The 16,544-nt window shown below is 56.1% G+C and overlaps 1 protein-coding gene across 7 annotated transcripts in view; it reads right to left on the bottom strand.

The window, feature by feature from the left end:
- Positions 1-16,544, bottom strand: part of PAPLN (papilin, proteoglycan like sulfated glycoprotein) — a 36,105-nt gene that overhangs the window by 2,207 nt on the left and 17,354 nt on the right. For 3 of the 7 annotated variants that reach the window (XM_065940254.1, XM_065940257.1, XM_065940255.1), the window contains 12 exons: positions 9,998-10,165; positions 9,564-9,822; positions 8,427-8,547; positions 7,952-8,090; positions 6,484-6,961; positions 5,347-5,484; positions 5,089-5,213; positions 4,699-4,837; positions 3,954-4,091; positions 3,177-3,304; positions 2,961-3,069; positions 2,045-2,211 (listed from right to left, as the gene is read on the bottom strand). In XM_065940254.1, the coding sequence (XP_065796326.1) occupies positions 2,045-2,211; positions 2,961-3,069; positions 3,177-3,304; positions 3,954-4,091; positions 4,699-4,837; positions 5,089-5,213; positions 5,347-5,484; positions 6,484-6,961; positions 7,952-8,090; positions 8,427-8,547; positions 9,564-9,822; positions 9,998-10,165 (2,109 nt within the window). Of the gene's footprint in view, positions 1-2,044; positions 2,212-2,960; positions 3,070-3,176; positions 3,305-3,953; positions 4,092-4,698; positions 4,838-5,088; positions 5,214-5,346; positions 5,485-6,483; positions 6,962-7,951; positions 8,091-8,426; positions 8,548-9,563; positions 9,823-9,997; positions 10,166-16,544 lie in introns of those variants that run through there. The other 4 variants (XM_065940258.1, XM_065940259.1, XM_065940256.1 and 1 more) reach the window with 3 other exon arrangements.

Here is a 16,544-nt window from a genome sequence, read left to right as displayed (position 1 = left end):
CGAGAGCAGCCTTCTCGCTCTCACTGCTGATTTCCTCCCACTTCCAGCGTTTTGTCTTCAGTGGCCCCAGCTCAGTCACTTAGCTCCCCAGCTTTCCGGCTGTTCCCACTTCCCCAGAGACAGCAGAGCCCGTCAGGCCGGTGACGGGAGGACAGGCTGCGACCTGCAGCGCTGACGCAACCCTGAGCACAAAGCGCCGGGTGCCTCCCTCTGAATCTGCTTGGCGCTTCCGTAGCTTACAAATCACTGTGGGTGTTTCATTCCGCTGCTTCGGCTTCGGATTGAAGTCGCTTTGTCTAGTTAACCTCCCTTTTCTTTCTGGGAGGGGCTCTCAAGGCTCAGCTTGGCTTACGCCTGACAGCACCTCCCCAAAGTCACCCCACGGGGCTGCGGAAGCCGCCCTCCACGCCCCCTCCCCACATACAACTAACAGACAACACCTAACCAGACAACGGCTTTGTGAAGGCTTGGCTCATCAGTGTAACAAGAGTACGAACTACCTACATTTCCATAAAGAACAAGCCATTTATGCTTATTTTCAACAATCATCACTTTGGTTATCAAGCTAATCTCAGCCATCGTAGCCCCTGGGCTCCTCACAGCCAGAGGGGAGCAGGTGCCGGGCGTGGTGGTGCAGGCTGGGCACCATCCTGGCTCTGCCCCTTCCAGCCGGGGGACTTGGGGCAAATGGTCACATAAGCTCCCCATGTTTGCCGTCTCATCTGGAGTTAATGATAGCAACTGAAGCACACAGTAACCATGGCTAAAATAACCAGCACGTAACTGGGGCAGTCCCATTCCGAAAGTGTGAGTGACCCCCGGCCCCCATGTTTTAACCTTACAGTATTTTCTGTTTCTCACCCTAAACCTTTAGGGAAAAAGCTTGACATCACTTTGTTGTATAGCAGAAACTAACACAACGTTGCAATTACACTCCAATAAAGAAAAAAAAAAGGAAGCTTGCAAGGTGTCCCCAGCAGAACTATGTTCCTTACACCAGAGTGGGACCAGCTCAAGGCCCCTCCCGCTGATACTAACCCTGCAGTTCCAGCATGCCACCAGACCATGAATCCAGGACACAGCCTCAAGCAGTGAAATGCCACAAAAAGCTTAGATGGGTGACGGCAGATACATACGGCTTAATTGACGGAACCAACACAGTTAAAGGAGAGAGGAAGATACCTTCTCCTTAAAGAGGTGCCCTCCTTCCCCAAAGAAAGTGTCTCAGATTACCAACACTCATCCAACAGGGGGCAGAAGAAAGACGGCCAGACTGAGGCCAGAAGTGTGCAGTCCCGGAGGCAGTCCCGTCACACCATTTCATCTTGGTGACCACTCATCATTGGGAGCCCCACCAAACTTCAGCATCAACTGAGCTTCTGGTTCCAGCTTGGCTTCCCATGCAGACACGCCTCTACCTAATCACAGACATGCCCATCTGGGGGCCTCCTGACAGAGATCTTTCTCACTTAAATCTGCACTCTGGCCTGTTTCAAGTCTTGTAAGTTTGGTAAGTACATGGACAAGAGATCTATCTGCTGCGCACGATCGAGGTACAAAGCGGCCCCTGCGGGATGGTGCCTTCGCCAAGGTATCACCTTCACACACATGCACTCAGCCTGAGCGCCCAGTGATGCCAAGCCCTGTGCCGGACCCTGGCTGGGTCCCAGTCCCTGTCTTCAAAAACTGGAAGCCCCCCATCAGTCCCGCTCACTAAGCTACATTTCTACCAGATTGCAACCTCTAACCTGGCCAGTTCCACACTCAGCCTGGCAGACAGGAGGCAGCCAGGCCTGACACCCTGCGTGGTCCTGGTGAAGTGCTATGGCCCCGACAGCCGTGATCATCCAGGCTGACCAGCACAGCTGGGCTCTGGTGGTTCCCTCCCAGGGCTGTTTCAGGCCACACGACGACTGGCCCACACCAAGTCACGTAACCGGGAACTGGCAGAGCCCCTCCAACTGCAGAGCCCGTGCCCTCCACGTCCAGCCACACACGGCCAGCTCCCGAAGACAAGCCGGTGCCTGGGGTGGGCCTTCCTTACCCGGCTGGACCACCTTCACCTCGGTGCTGCGGCTGACGGCCTGGCTGCCACGGTAGGCGCTGCACGTGTAGGAGCCCTCGTCCCTGGCCCGCAGGTTGTGGATCAGCAGCGTGCCGTCCGGGGACTGGTGCACGCGGTGGCCGTCGGCCCGCACCGGCAGCCCGTTCCTGGAGGAGAGAGGATGCTGGGAGAACCTCCAGGCCCTGGGGGTGCTGAGCTGGTTCTCCCAGGGAGGAGGCAGTCTAAGGCCCGCTCCAGAGCCGCCCACTGACCCAGACGCACTCAGGGCAAACCTCCTCCAAGCCTGGGGGACACTGGGCCATTTCCTGCCTGGAGTGTCGGGGTGGGGGCTCAGGTTACCCCAGGATCCCCAGTGCCTAGCCTCGTTCTGACATACTACAAGGAGGAAGGGGGCATCAAACTGTTTGCTGAATGAATAAAAGCCCAGCAGACTTGGGGTAAAAGACCACCCAAAGCCCCCAGAGCTGAGTGGAGCCCCGTGTTTCTCAGCCCAGCAGAGCATCCGCCATGCAGGGGACATCTGGCAACACCTGGAGACTTTCTGTGGCCATGACGTGGGAGGGAATGCTACAGGTACCCCGAGGCTGGACACGGCTGAACATCGCCCGACGCACCCCGACAACCAAAACTGTCAGCCCACAACGTCAACAGTGCCAAGCTTGAGAAGCTCTGGTGTGTAGCCCGACCAGCAGAGAAGAGAGCGGTCATGGGGGGGCTTCCCCATAAAGGGAGGAGGGCGCTGTAGCCCCTTCCCCTGGCACCAGGCCAGGAGGCGGGAGTAGAAGGGGTGGGGTGCTGGTGGCAGCAACGTTCTGCACAAAGGTGAACCCCCGCCCCTGCCCCCGGTTTGGGCTGAGTTCAGGTGTGAGGGCCTGAGGGCCAGGAACAGCCTCACCTGGACCATCGGATGTTCACGCTTTCTCCCGCCACCACACACAGCAGCCTGGCTGTGTCCCCTTCCGGCACCGCCATCGTGGAGGGCAACCCTGTGATGGTCAGCTCCCCTGGGCCCGAGGAGGGGGACAGTCTCAGCCACAGCACGCCTGCGGTGCCCCTGCGGACCCCAGAGGCCACTGGCCACACGCACCCGCCCACTCAGGCTGCGCCTCACCCAGCACTCGGAGCTGGACCCAGCGCTGGTCTCGGTCATGCCCGTTGAACGCGACACACGTGTAGAAGCCCCCGTCCTCCACAGCCACGCGGCTGATGACCAGGGAGCCGTCGGACTGCAGCTGGTGTCTGCGGGGGCCGAGCACAGTCAGGTGGCTCCACGCCAAGGGCCCCGGTGGGTGGGGAGGTGGTAGGAGGTCTCCCCTCCCCTGGTGAGAGGCTGAGTGGGCCCTGCTGGCCAGCGGGGTCTGATCACCCTCCAGCTGCTGGCACTCTCGTTTACTTAAGGATGCCTGACTTTAAAACCTGGCAACAAGCAGATCATTGCAAGTTTTCAGGTACAAAGTAACTCTGGTTTGGGTTTCAATTTTTTTCCTACACTCGTCCATTAGGCTCAGTCCTGGTTTGGTCACTTAGGAGCTGGGTGGTGTTAAGCTTCTGTGTCACATGCGGATAAAACAGCACCCCTTTAGCTCTTCTGCACGTCACGTGAAGGAGATTAAGCCTCAGCACGGGCTCCATATATGTTAGCTTTTAGGATCACAGTCAGTAGGGTGTCTGCCTCCGCTTTCTCCCTCGGCCATCACCTGTTGGCTGGCCTCTTACAATTGTCCACTAGCCACACTCCGGAAAGGCCCAAAGACCCCAGCGTGGTCCTCCGCCCAGCAACCCCGTCTCTCGAGAGGCCCTGGGGTCCCGCTCAGGTCTGACCAGGGGACGGCATCTGCCCAGACGGGGCGGGGTCGGAGGCAGGACAGGGGAGGGGAGCTGAACGAACCTGGGGGAAGAGAGAGGCTGCCCGTCTCTCTGCCACTCGATGGTCGGGGGTGGGAAGCCCTCAGCACGACAGGTCAGCCGGACCCGCTGGCCCGGCTGGGCGTCCAGCACCCCGGGCTGGCTCCGGTCCAGACGCACCCTGCAGAGCAAGCATCGCTCAGCCGTGAGGGGGCTCTTCCCCTGCCTCCCCCCTGACCACCCTCCTGCCTGGGGACGGGACCCCTAGCCAGCCTCATGAGCCCCCTCTCCACCCAACCCTGACCAGATTCTGCTCTCCAGCCTCAGCCCTTTGTTCTGGTTGGGAGACACCACCAACCATCGGGGACCCAGGCTCAAAGCCAGCTCCGGCTTTCTCATCTCCGCCACCCAGAATTTCTGCGTCCTGCCCGCCCTGCACCAGGTCCTTGACATGGGCCCTCCAGCCCTCTGCGCCCGCTCTGTAAACTCCCCTCTTCAAGGCCGGCTCAGCCCTCTAGCTCCTGAGGCCGGGGCCAGCACGGGCTCCGCTCCCCAGGGCTCGCAGTGGTGGGCAGGACTCCCACCTCCACGTCAGAGGCCAGGCTCAGGGAGCCACGTTCGCCTCGCCATCCCCTCCCAGAGCCCTGAGCAGGCGGCCGGCAAGCCCGGTCACAGCACACGCCGGCCCGGGGACTGTCCACCTCGCCCTCCTCCCACCCACCGAGCCCTCCCCTGACCCTGGCCCTCGGTGGGCCAGACGGACGGCAGACAGCGCTGAGCACCCGCACCTGGTCAGGGGCCACGGGTGCGAGGCGGCGGCGGGGCCCCCGAGGCTGGGGTCCCGAGGCCTGTGGTCCTGGGCTGGGTCCCTGGTCTCGGGGAAGGGCCTCGGTTCAGCCTCAGAAGGCACGGCCACGTCACCCCCTGCTGTGAGGCCAGAAGCAAGGGGTGAGCTGTGGGGAGAAGCGGGTGGAAGGGAGGGTGCCCATGAGGCTGGCAGGGGAGGCCCACACAGGGCAAGACGCCCGCCCCAGGCGACCCGGAGCGCCGGGGCTCCGCCGCCAGGATGCCGTGACCCGCTTCCTGCCCTAGTCCTCCAGTGTGGGGGGCGCCCCAGCCGGTACTCCTACCCTGGGGCCCAGAAAAACCCACATGATGTGGTGGGGCTGGGACGAGACCTGTGACGCGAAGCTGGACCTGCTGAGAGTGACGGTCCGGCCCGGGGCCGCCGCAGCTGTAGGTGCCCGCGTCCTCCGCCCTCAGGGGGCTGATGACCAGGGAGCCGTCGGACTGCAGCTGGTGCCTGAGGGCGGGCAGGGGGCTTGAGCGCTGTGTCCCGAGGCACAGCGAGCCCGGCTCCCCTGACCCTGCTCTCTCACCCTCCCATCCTCGGGAATTGGAGGGGCTGGGCGGGGCAGCGGGCTGGCTGCACCCACCTGTCAGAGGAGACGGGCCGCCCGTCTTTCTGCCACCTGGAGTGGGGGCCCGGGGAGCCGTCCTCGGAGCAGAAGAGCCGCACCAACTGCCCCAGGGCCGCCTGCACCACGGAGGGCTCCGAGCCCGCCAGAGTGATCCTGGGAAGGTGGGACAGAGGGTCACATGAGGGCCAGCACCAGGGACTATCCCTTCATCAGTGCGTCCCCACAGAAAGCCCAGTACCCCATCATGGGTACCAGAGGTGCCCCCATGGTACCCATGGAAGTACCAGAGGTACTTCTCATGGAAGCCATGCTCCAGAAGCCTGCGGAATCAGGAATCCACCCTCCCCACTCCACCGCCAAAATACCCACAGGCATTGTGCCCTCAACTTGTTTCCTCAAGAGCACAGAATATGGACCTCCCTCGTGGTCTCGTGGTTAAGAATCGCCTCCCAATGCAGGAGACACAGGTTCAATCCCTGATTCGAGAAGAACCCACATGCCAAAGGGGAACTAAGTCCATGAGCCACAACTACTGAAGCCCGCACGCCCAGAGCCCGTGACCCAGAACCAGGGAGTAGACCCTGCTCGCTGCAGGCAGAGAAAACCCTGCACGAAAAGACCCAGCACAGCCAAAAATAATGAGCACAGAATAGGCACAGAGCCCCAGGATGGAGTTTGGGAGAGAAGCTGGAGAACCAAACACATGCCTGATCCCTTGGGAATTCAAAGTTTGATTTATCATTTTTAATATTCCCACCTCTCATGAATACGACACAGCCAAAGAGTGACGAATGGGACCCACACTAAACCTATGGGATCATGTCACCATTTACAGGTCGAGAAACTGAGGCTTCGAGAAGCTGGATGACTTGCCAAAGGTCATGAAGCTCTTAAGCTTCAACTAGACAGGCCCTGGACCATACCAGCAAGATCTGCTGGAGAATTCAGGTGCCACCATCCACCTGGCCCTGGGCAAGCCTCATGTCTCTAAAGCCTGAGGTTCCCCACCTGTGAATGATGGTAGCAAAGCCCCCCAGGCTGGAAGACTCCAGGTGAGAGATGGAGGGAGGGCCAGCTGATCTCAGGGTTTTAGCCCTAAAAGGCTCAGCCCCGGCCCCAGGCCCCATCCCAGCCGGGGAAGGGGGGCCTCACCTGTAGGAGGAGCCACGGGAAGGAGGCGCTGGTCGTCCTGCATCTCCGCTCAGTCCAGGGGGACTGGGCCCAGTCTCCTGGCCCCAGGGCCCCTCTCCAAAGGCCTGTCTGGGGTCCATCACCCCCAGCCCAGGCTCTTGGTCCCGCCACCGGAGGCCACCGGAAGGCAAGGGTCTTCTCTGGACCACAGGCCCCGGCCCATGCTGGCTGGCCTCCTGCTGGCCAGCCTCCTGCTGGCCCCCAGGACCGCTGCCGCCACCATCTCCGTGGGTGCTCTGGCCAGAGGCCCTGGCCCCGGGCTGGGGTCCCCGGCAGGCGCTCACACACTCTTCTTCTGAGGCAAAGTTGTTGGCGTTGCCGTGGCAGCCGCCGTACCAGAAGCGGTTACACTGGCCCACGGAGGCGACGAAGTACCAGCGGGCGGCCCAGTCGGCGCAGGAGCCATGGGCGCTGGGCAGCAGGCACCGCACGGGGTACGCTGAGAGGGGGGCAGGAGGCACGCAAGTCACCGGGACCCAGTAGGGAAGCTGCAAACGCGGCCCGGGACTCAGGAGCGAGGCCCTCCCCAGCTTCAGTTTCAGTGCACATCCACACTACTGCTGGGGTCCTTGACTGGCTCTGGGGACAGACTCTGCTCACTGCCCTGGGGCCCCCAGCAGAACCAGCCTGCTCTGCACCCCCAGGGCTGGAGCCCTGCAGAGGATCAGGGCTGTGACCTCCCTGGATGGGCTCCCTCATGCTCCTCCTCACCTGACCCAGCCCCCCCCAGTGCACATAGAACAGCCCCAGAGCTAACCCTTGACGTGCTTCACACAGAAGCACCAGCCCTGAGCCCCCACAGGCTGCCAATATGCCCAGGGAGGGGGCCCACCTTGTTCCTGGGCCCCTGAGCAGCTCAGAACCTTCTCCAGCCCAGCCATCCTTCTCCACACTCAGATGTGACCCTCCAGGCTCCCCACTTAAAGCCCCCCCACCCAGGTGCCCAGCTCCCTGCAGACTCTGCCCCTTGGCTTCCGGCATCCCCGAGACGGTCCTTGGCACATGGGCACCCACGCTCCCATGTCACAGTCCTCCCTCCAGGACGCATCCCAGGCAGGGTGGGCACCACATCCATCCCAGCCCTGACCCCCGCCACGCCCCGCCTCTGAAGGAAGCTGAGCCCCAAGGGGCAGCACAGGTCTTCCTTCTCCGTGGACTCCTCACTGACCACGCTCCCCGCTCCCACAGGCAGCCAGGCGGCCATGAGTGCAAACTCAGGGGCGAGGATGACCTGTTGGGCAGGATAATCCAGCACCGTTCTCCAGCCCGGCACCTGGCAGGTGCCAGCAAGTATTGGAAGAAATACTTGGTGGAAGAAACGAGCGATAAGCCAGCTAGGAGGAAGGTCGGGGGGCTCTGGCGGGCAGGGGGGAGCAGAGTGGGACGAGAGCCTTCCCACTAGGAAGGACGAGGAGGATCGGCCACTCACCGGAGCTGGGCTGGCCCACACAGCCTTCCCCCAGGGGGCCCGCCGCGGAGGCCACGTGGTCATAGCAGCAGCCGAACTGGGAGCCCCGGCACTCGCTGGGCTCATTCTGCTGGGCCTGGGGCCGGTGGGCACTGGGGACCTGGGGAGAGAGCCCAGGACTGGGAAGTTAGATGGAGGTCTGGCTCTTGGTGGGAGGAGTCCAGGCTGCCGGGGGGAGGGTGGCAGGAAGAGAGAGGGACAGAACTGTGACCCCATCGAGCAGAACCCCAGCCCTGGAGATCAGACCCCGGAGAAGGTCGGACGAACCCCCAGCCCGGGCCTGTCGCGGAAGCCTGTGCCTTCGAGAGGACGAACCAGACCAGTGAGCTTCAGGGACCTCCCTCCTCAAGGTCAAAGCTGCCACGAGCCCTCGTCACAGTGGTGCTGAGCAGGCCCGCGGGCTGGACTCGTGGCCCTGGGGTGAGCAGACACTCACTGCAGAGGCCGCTGCTCTCGATCCCAGCCTGCCCCCGGCGTCATCGCGTCTGTGAGAGCTCGTGCAGCCCGCCTGATGGGGCCCCTCGGCCACGGTCACTCCGTCAGGGCAGCACCCAAACCTGGACAGACATCACAGCCCTGACTCCCACCACACCAGGGACCCTGAGTTCCAGCACCCCAGGATCCAGGCCCTGAGGCTCCCTGAGCCGGGGGGGGCTTGACCAGGTGAGGATCCGAGTGGGGAGACAGGGGGTCCTTGTGTGCAAGGCGAACCATGTGGCGAACCCCAGTCTCCGCCACGTCCACTCACCACTTAGGGGCTCCCGGGGTGGGGGGGGCAACAGGAAGACAGTAAGCGGAGCTGAACCCTTAATAATCAACAGATGCTCAACTCACACATCCCAACAAAATCCAGAAGGTGGAAAGTCACCTGAGCTTCCCAGACACCAGGTTCCCAGGGAGGTTTTACAGAACGGAGGCAGCTGGGAGACGGGCCAGCAGAAGGGGTCAAAGGAGCCCCTGGCTTACTTCCCCTCCACCAGCCAGGAGGCGGGAAGGAAGTTGAAGGAAGGAAAGTGTCGAAGCCCCGGTGTGCTAGACACCATGAGATCTGGTCCTGCCTCACAGTGGCCCATCACTGACTGTCACTGTTCCCAATGCTCAGCAGAGAAAGCCAGGACCAGAGAGGTCAAGTGACTTGCCCCAAGTCACACAGCTGGGTTGCTGGCTGAGCTGAGACTCACCCCCAAGCTGCTGACTCCAGAATCGTGGCCCTTAGCACCCCAGTCTGAGAGAGCAGGAGCTTGATTTGAATCACAGAGCTAAAATTCATACCCTACTTGCCATCCCTGAGCCTCAGGCTACATCTCAACAGGTTGATCTCTGCAGAGAGAGCGGGGCAGCTGGGGAGGGGGAGCGGGGCGGGCTTTTACCCCCACCCAGCAGGTTAGGGAGCTCAGTGGGAGGGGGAGGAAGCCAAGTCCCCAGTTCTGACCACACTGGGCAGCTCAGGCACAACGGCCCTGGAGTCCCGCTCCTGAGTTCTGCTCACCCACCCCACCCGCTCTGAGCAGAGACACCCCCCCTGAAGACACACCTTCCCTCTCTGACCTGGGGAGGGGGGGGAGGCACTCACCTGCTCTGCTGACACAAGGAGGCCCCAGGGCAGCCTTGCCACTGTGGCCCAAGGGAGGCGGTGTGGCCGTCGGGGCAACACCCGTGGGAGCTCTGTCTGCAGTCCTGGGGCCCCGAGCCCGGCTGCAGAGGCTGCCCGTGTGGGGAGAGCCGCGGAGATGGGGCGGGGCCCGGGGCTGACAGGGCTGGGCTCTGGTCTCCTCTGGGGTCACCCCGCGCTGAGGGCTGCTCCTGGGGTGCCCACAGCTGGCCTTTGAAATCTGAAAGAGGAGGAAACCAAAGACCCGCGATGTCTCTGCCCGACTCCTCACCCTCCGTCTTTGCCCATGTCAAACCCTCCTCTCCACACCCCTTCCCCCCAGAACCACTTGCCCCCCACCCTCAACATCCACCCCAAAGGCCCCCGAACTTGGGGGCTTCCACCAAGCTTCTCACCTGAGGCAGAGGCCTCCCGTGGGCCCAAAGACATCCGGGGGTCCCTGGGGCTGCTGTGCACCTCCGGCATGCTGGGGACCTCTGCAGGGAGCCGGGGCGTCAGGGCGCAGAGGGAAGGCCACCCCCAACATCTGCTCCCTCCCCGCCGCTCAGGCGGGACCCAGGAAACTCAGGAGAGAAGTGAAAAGGAGCAGGCTTGTGTTTTTGCCAACACCCTTCCTAGGTTTCAAAAGAGTCTCATCACATAGAAAATGCCCATTTCACGTGTTTGGCAAAGAGAAAAGCCGCATGTAAAGAGAGCATTTATGTTTGATCCCAACCACATATAAAATGGTAACACGAAAGTTTTTAATTGGATTGAGGAAAACATAATCCAACTTTTAAATGGGCAAAGAACTTGAACATAAGACTTTTCCAAAGAAGACACAGGGATGGCCGATAAGCACGTGAAAAGATGCTTGATGTCATCGGCCACTAAGGAAAGGCACACGGAGCCACAAGGAGACCCCCTTTGCAGGTACTAGCATGGTTCTAATCAGAACGCCTGAGATAACAAGGGTCGGCAAGGATGAGGATGAGGACGGATCCCTCACGCAACTGCTGGTGGGAATACAGAATGGTGGAGACACTGGAAACAGTTTGGCAGTTCTTCAAAACAGTTACACGGTAGCCTAGAAATTCCACTTCTAAGTATAAACCCGAGAGAACTGAACACATACACCCACACAGAAACTTCCACATGAATATTCATAGCATCATTATTCACTAAAGCCAAAAGGTAGAAACAACCCAGATACCCATCAACAGATGCGTGGATAATCAAACTGGGTACATCCATACGACTAAATGCGATTTAGCCACAAAAAGCAATGAAGTGCTGATGCCACAACTTAGACGAACCTCAAAAACATTCTGCTCAGTGAAAGAAGCCAGATGCAACAGGTATGCTATTCCTTTTATCTGATGTATCTAGAACTGGCAGATCCATAGAGACAGAGAGATCTGGCTTCCAGGGAAAGGGATCAGGGTTAATGGGGAGTGATTAATTGATAGGTACAAAGTACTTTTATGGGGTGGTGAGAATTTTTGAAACTAGAAACATTGAAGGCAGAAGGAGAAGGGGACGACAGAGGATGAGATGGTTGGACCGCATCACCGACTCAATGGACATGAGTTTGAGCAAGCTCTGGGAGTTGGTGACGGACAGGGAGGCCTGGCGTGCTGCAGTCCATGGGGTTGCAAAGAGTCAGATGCAACTGAGCAACTGAACTGAGAGAGCTGGTGGTCATACAACCTTGAGAACATAACAAATAAGAGCACACAGTACACACTAAAGCGTGTGCACACCGAACTGTGTGTTATTGAATTTCACCTCAATAAAAAATTCCACATTACAAACAACTGAACTGATAAATGAAGAGATAGAGGGTAGATGATGAAAATGTAATTACAACAAAATATAACTGGAGAACTTGATGGTGGGCACATGACTGCTTGCCACACAGCTCTTCATCTTTCCTGTGTGATTAAAGTTTCTCCTCAGCTCTTGTCCAACTTGGCAAACTTACTCAATATCACGAACTGTACCGTTAGAATAGGTGAATATTATGGTGTATGATAATTAACCTCAATAAGGTTTTTAAAAAGATTTTTCATCACAAAATGTTACAGACAAAATGCAAAAGGCTGTAGATAAAATGAGGACAACAGGAGTTTTTAAAAATGATGCCCAAGATAATACTAGAAAGACATGGCCAAAATGTCCATGGCTGATTCATGTCAACGTATGACAAAACCCACTGAAATGTTGTGAAGTAATTAGCCTCAAACTAATAAAAATAAATGAAAAAAAAAAAAGAAAGATATGGCCAAAATGCTCACAGTGACCACAAAACAGACTCACCGACACAGAGAACAGAGCTGTGGTTGCCAAGTGGAGGGTGGGAGTGGGGGTTAGCAGAGGCCAACTGTTACACAGAGAATGGATAAACAGCACGGTCCTACTGCATAGCACAGGGACTATATGCAATATCCTGGATAGACCACGCGTGCCAATTCGCTTCAGTCGTGTCCAACTCTCTGTAACCCTATGGACTGTAGCCAGCCAGGCTCCTCTGTCCATGGGATTTTCCAGGCAAGAATACTGGAGTGGGGTGCCAGTCCCTTTTCCAGGGGATTTTCCTCACCCCAGGGATTGAACCCATGTCTCCTGCATTGCAGGCGGTTCTTGACCGCTGAGCCACCAGAGAAGCCAAAGAGAAAAGAATACAAAAAAGGATGTGTGTGTGTGTGTGCGCGTGCACTGCTGCTGCTAAGTCGCTTCAGTCGTGTCCGACTCTGTGCAATCCCATAGACGGCAGCCCACCAGACTCCCCTGTCCCTGAGATTCTCCAGGCAAGAACACTGGAGTGGGTTGCCACGTCCTTCTCCAATGCATGAAGTGAAAAGTGAAAGTGAAGTTGCTCAGTCATGTCCGACTCTTCACGACCCCATGGACTGCAGCCTACCAGGCTCCTCCATCCATGGGATTTTCCAGGCAAGAGTGGCTGGAGTGGGGTGCCATGCCCTTCTCCAGGGGATTTTCCTCACCCCAGGGATTGAACCCATGTCTCCTGCAACTCCTGTATTGCAGGCCATTCTTTACCACTGAGCCACCAGAGAAAAGAATACAAAAAAGGATGTGTGTGTGTGTATATGAACTGAATCACTTTACTATACAGCAAAAACTAACACCATATGGTAAATCAACTCTTCTTGAATAAAATAAATTAAAAAACCAAAAATGCTCACAGTGAAAGTTTCTGCATGCTCTGTATATGTGTTTTGCCAGGTGGTTGGGTGAGGGGGGGTGCTTCCTTCTATTTGTTAGTGCTTTTCAAATTTTCCACAATAAATGTATCACTACACAGTGTAACAAAGTTACAAAAAGATAAGTGAAAAGTCCATCTCCATAGGGACTACATATTGCCAGTCCCAGGGAACTTTTATAAATAATAATTTAGAGCTGGAAGATTCCGGTAGACGTGTGGTCAAATCTTTGTTTTCCATGTACTGCCCGTCCTACCTGGGTCAAAAGCTCAGACGAGGTTGATTCAAACTCTCTCCCGGGTTCTGGTCTCCTATCTACATTTGGCCGTGGGTTCACGGGCCCTGGGCCAGTCTGGGAATTCCGGCCGTCCCTCTGTGCCAAGTCCATCCTGCCTTTCTCACACGTGAGGACTCCTATGACTCTCTTCTGCCACGTCTCAGGCCTTAACTCAGGGTCTGGGGTCCCTTCCCACACGCCAGGGGTGATCAGGCTGCGCTGGCCAGTACCCACCCCTCCATTCCTCAGACTCTGAGCCTGCATGTCTGTAGCCTGCTCCCCATTCCCTCCACTTCAGCCCAACCCTCAGGCAGGCACCAAATGTCCTAACCATCTTTCAAGGTGTCACTTCAAGCCCCCAAACTTTCAACGGCTCCCCTGAGTCTATCAGACAAATGTAAGCCGAAGCCAGAGGCCTGAGGCCTTCAGCATCCCCCCAGCCTTAAGAGCATCCCCCTGAAAAGACCTGCCACCAACCCCCACCCCACCCTGGGCCAGTGCCAGGCCTGGGTCCTGACTGGTCTCACAGTTACTGAACACTGGAGATAGGACCAGAGTGACCGAAAAACTGAGTTTTAAATTTTGTTGAATCAGAATTAAATTTACAGTTTAAACACTGACACTTGATTCACTTATTGGAAGATGCTTCAGTATGCCTGGGACGAGTTGGGTAGGTGAATCTGCTTTTTCAACTGGACACCTCATGACATCTAAATCGAGACCGACTATACCAGTGGGATTCCAGCGTCTGAAATGAGATGTGCTGTAAGTGTAAACTACACAGTGGACTTTGAAGATTTAAAAAAAAAAAAAAAAAAAAAAACCTTGTGAAAAAAAGAATATAAAATATCCTACAATTTTTATTGTAGGCGATTCCAGGCTGAAAATACTTTATTGAGTTAAATAAAACATTATTAAATGCAGATTCACTTGTTTCTTTTTACTTTCTAAAATGTGGTTCTTAGAAAAATTTTAATGACATTTGGGCTTTTTTATTTCTACTGGCACGTGCTGCTCTAGAAAGAGGGGGAAGCAGAACTGTCCAGTGTGTCGGCTCTCAGACGCCCACCCCTCGGGGGGGCCCTCTTTGGACACTCAGCTCCTCCTCCAGGGCACCTGCCAGTAAGCGCTACAGCACGAAAGTACCCAAAACAGCAGGAACCACCCAAATTCCAAATTCTCACCCACAAGTGGACTTCTGTCGAGCCCCTAGAAATCACAAGATGAAAATGTTCACATGCCAAATGTCACTGGGGGAGGTGGGGGGAAGCAGATACAGAAATCACAGGTACAAAGAAACACTAAGGACTTATCCAGTAATGGCTGGGATCAAGGGCAATGTAAGTTTCTCTGTATATGCTACGTTTCTAACGTCTCCAAACTGTCCACAAGGAACACACATTATTTTTACAATTATGAAAACAGCAATGAAGGTTTCTTTCTTTCACAACTCACCCTGGCCTGAAGCTCTCATTCCGTTTCCTTCCTTTCTGCATGAATGCCTCTTTGGGGCAGGCTTAGGGCCACCTCTTCCAGGAAGGTGTGCCAAGGTCCTGGGACACTGAGTGGCTTGAGGGAGCGGGACTTGTAAGAGCCTGAGGATCCTCCTGCGCATGTAGCCCAAAGGCCAGGCCCAGGAGCCCAGCCCAGGGCCACACAGGGCCTTACCACTACTGCAACCCACCCTCCATACGGATGTGAGAGCTGGACCATAAAGAAGGCTGAGAGCCAAAGAATTGATGCTTTCATCTGTGGTGCTGGAGGAGACTCTTGAGAGTCCCCTGGACTGCAAGGAGTTCAAACCAGTCAATTCCAAAGGAAATCAACCCTGAATATTCATTGGAAGGACTGATGCTGTAGCCGAATACTTTAGCCACCTGATGCAAAGAGCCAACTCCTTGAAGAAGACCCTGATGCTGAGAAAGATTGAAGGCAGGAGGAGAAGGGAACGACAGAGGTTGAGATGGTTGGATAACATCACCGACTCAATGGACATGAATTTGAGCAAACCATGGGAGATGGTGAAGGATAGGGAAGCCTGGCACGCTGCAGTCCATGAGGTCGCAGTTGTACACGACTAAGCGACTGAATAACAACAACTTCATTTACGGAGCATTGTGTGTGCACAATATTGGGCACTATGCCAAGAGATCACCACAAGCCTGGAAAGTCAGTCTCATTAACCCCACTGCACAGCTGGGCCAGCAGAGGATCAGAGAGGAGAGGGCCTTGCCCAGGGTCACACGGCTGGTCAGCAATGCAGGGGAGATTTGAACCCAGTTAGCCGTTGACTCTGGGCCACCAGTTCTTGGTCACCTTGCCACGTGTCTCCACTGGCATCCTACCATTTCCCTGTCATTGGCATGTCAGGGCCAAACACACCTCTCTGTGGTCTCAGAAGGCCACTCCACCAGCCACCCCTGTGCAACCCCAGCCCACACCTTCCCCCCACAACACTTCCTCAAACCCGTGTGCCCTTTGTCCTACAGCTCCTCACGACTGGGACACCTTCTTTCCAGTGGGGATGGGGGCGAGGGGGTCAGGAAGGCAGAGGCAATGTGAAGGACATCTCTCCTGGACCACCTCCCTCTCTGCACTCAGCCCTTCAACAAACATTTACTGAGAATGGACCACGTGCCAGCTAGGTTCTGTAGGGGTATAAACAGGAAGAACGAACAGCAAGAATAGTTCCAAAGAATAGCAAGGCGAGAAAAGAAAGCCTTCCTCAGTGATCAATGGAAAGAAAGAGAGGAAAACAATAGAATGGGAAAGACTAGAGATCTCTTCAAGAAAATTAGAGATACCAAAGGAACATTTCATGCAAAGATGGGCACAATAAAGGACAGAAATAGTAGGGACCTAACAGAAGCAGAAGATATTAAGAAGAGGTGGCAAGAATACAAAGAACTATACAAACAAAAAGATCTCAACCAAGATAACCACAATGGTGTGATCACTCACCGAGAGCCAGACATCCTGAAATGAAAGTCAAGTGGGCCTTAGGAAGCATCACTACGAACAAAGCTAGTGGAGGTGATGGAATTCCAGTTGAGCTATTTCAAATCCTAAAAGATGATACTGTGAAAGTGCTGCACTCAATATGCCAGCAAATTTGGAAAACTCAGCAGTGGCCACGGGACTGGAAAAAGATCGGTTTTCATTCCAATCTCAAAGAAAGGCAATGCCAAACAATGTTCAAATTACTGCACAATTACACTCATCTCACTTGCCTGCAAGGTAACACTCAAATCCAAGCCAGGCTTCAACAGTACCTGAACCAAGAACTTCCAAATGTACAAGCAGCTGGATTTAGAAAAGAGAGGAACCAGAGATCAAAATGCCAACATCCGTTGGATCACAGAGAAACCAAGAGAATTCCAGAAAAACATCTATTTCTGCTTCATTGACTGTGCTAAAGCCTTTGACTGTGTGGATCACAACAAACTGTAGAAAATTCTTCAA

The sequence above is a fragment of the Muntiacus reevesi genome, chromosome 7 (genome assembly GCF_963930625.1).
Source record: "Muntiacus reevesi chromosome 7, mMunRee1.1, whole genome shotgun sequence".
NCBI lineage: Eukaryota > Metazoa > Chordata > Mammalia > Artiodactyla > Cervidae > Muntiacus > Muntiacus reevesi.
This window is presented reverse-complemented; position numbering and strand designations above follow the sequence as displayed.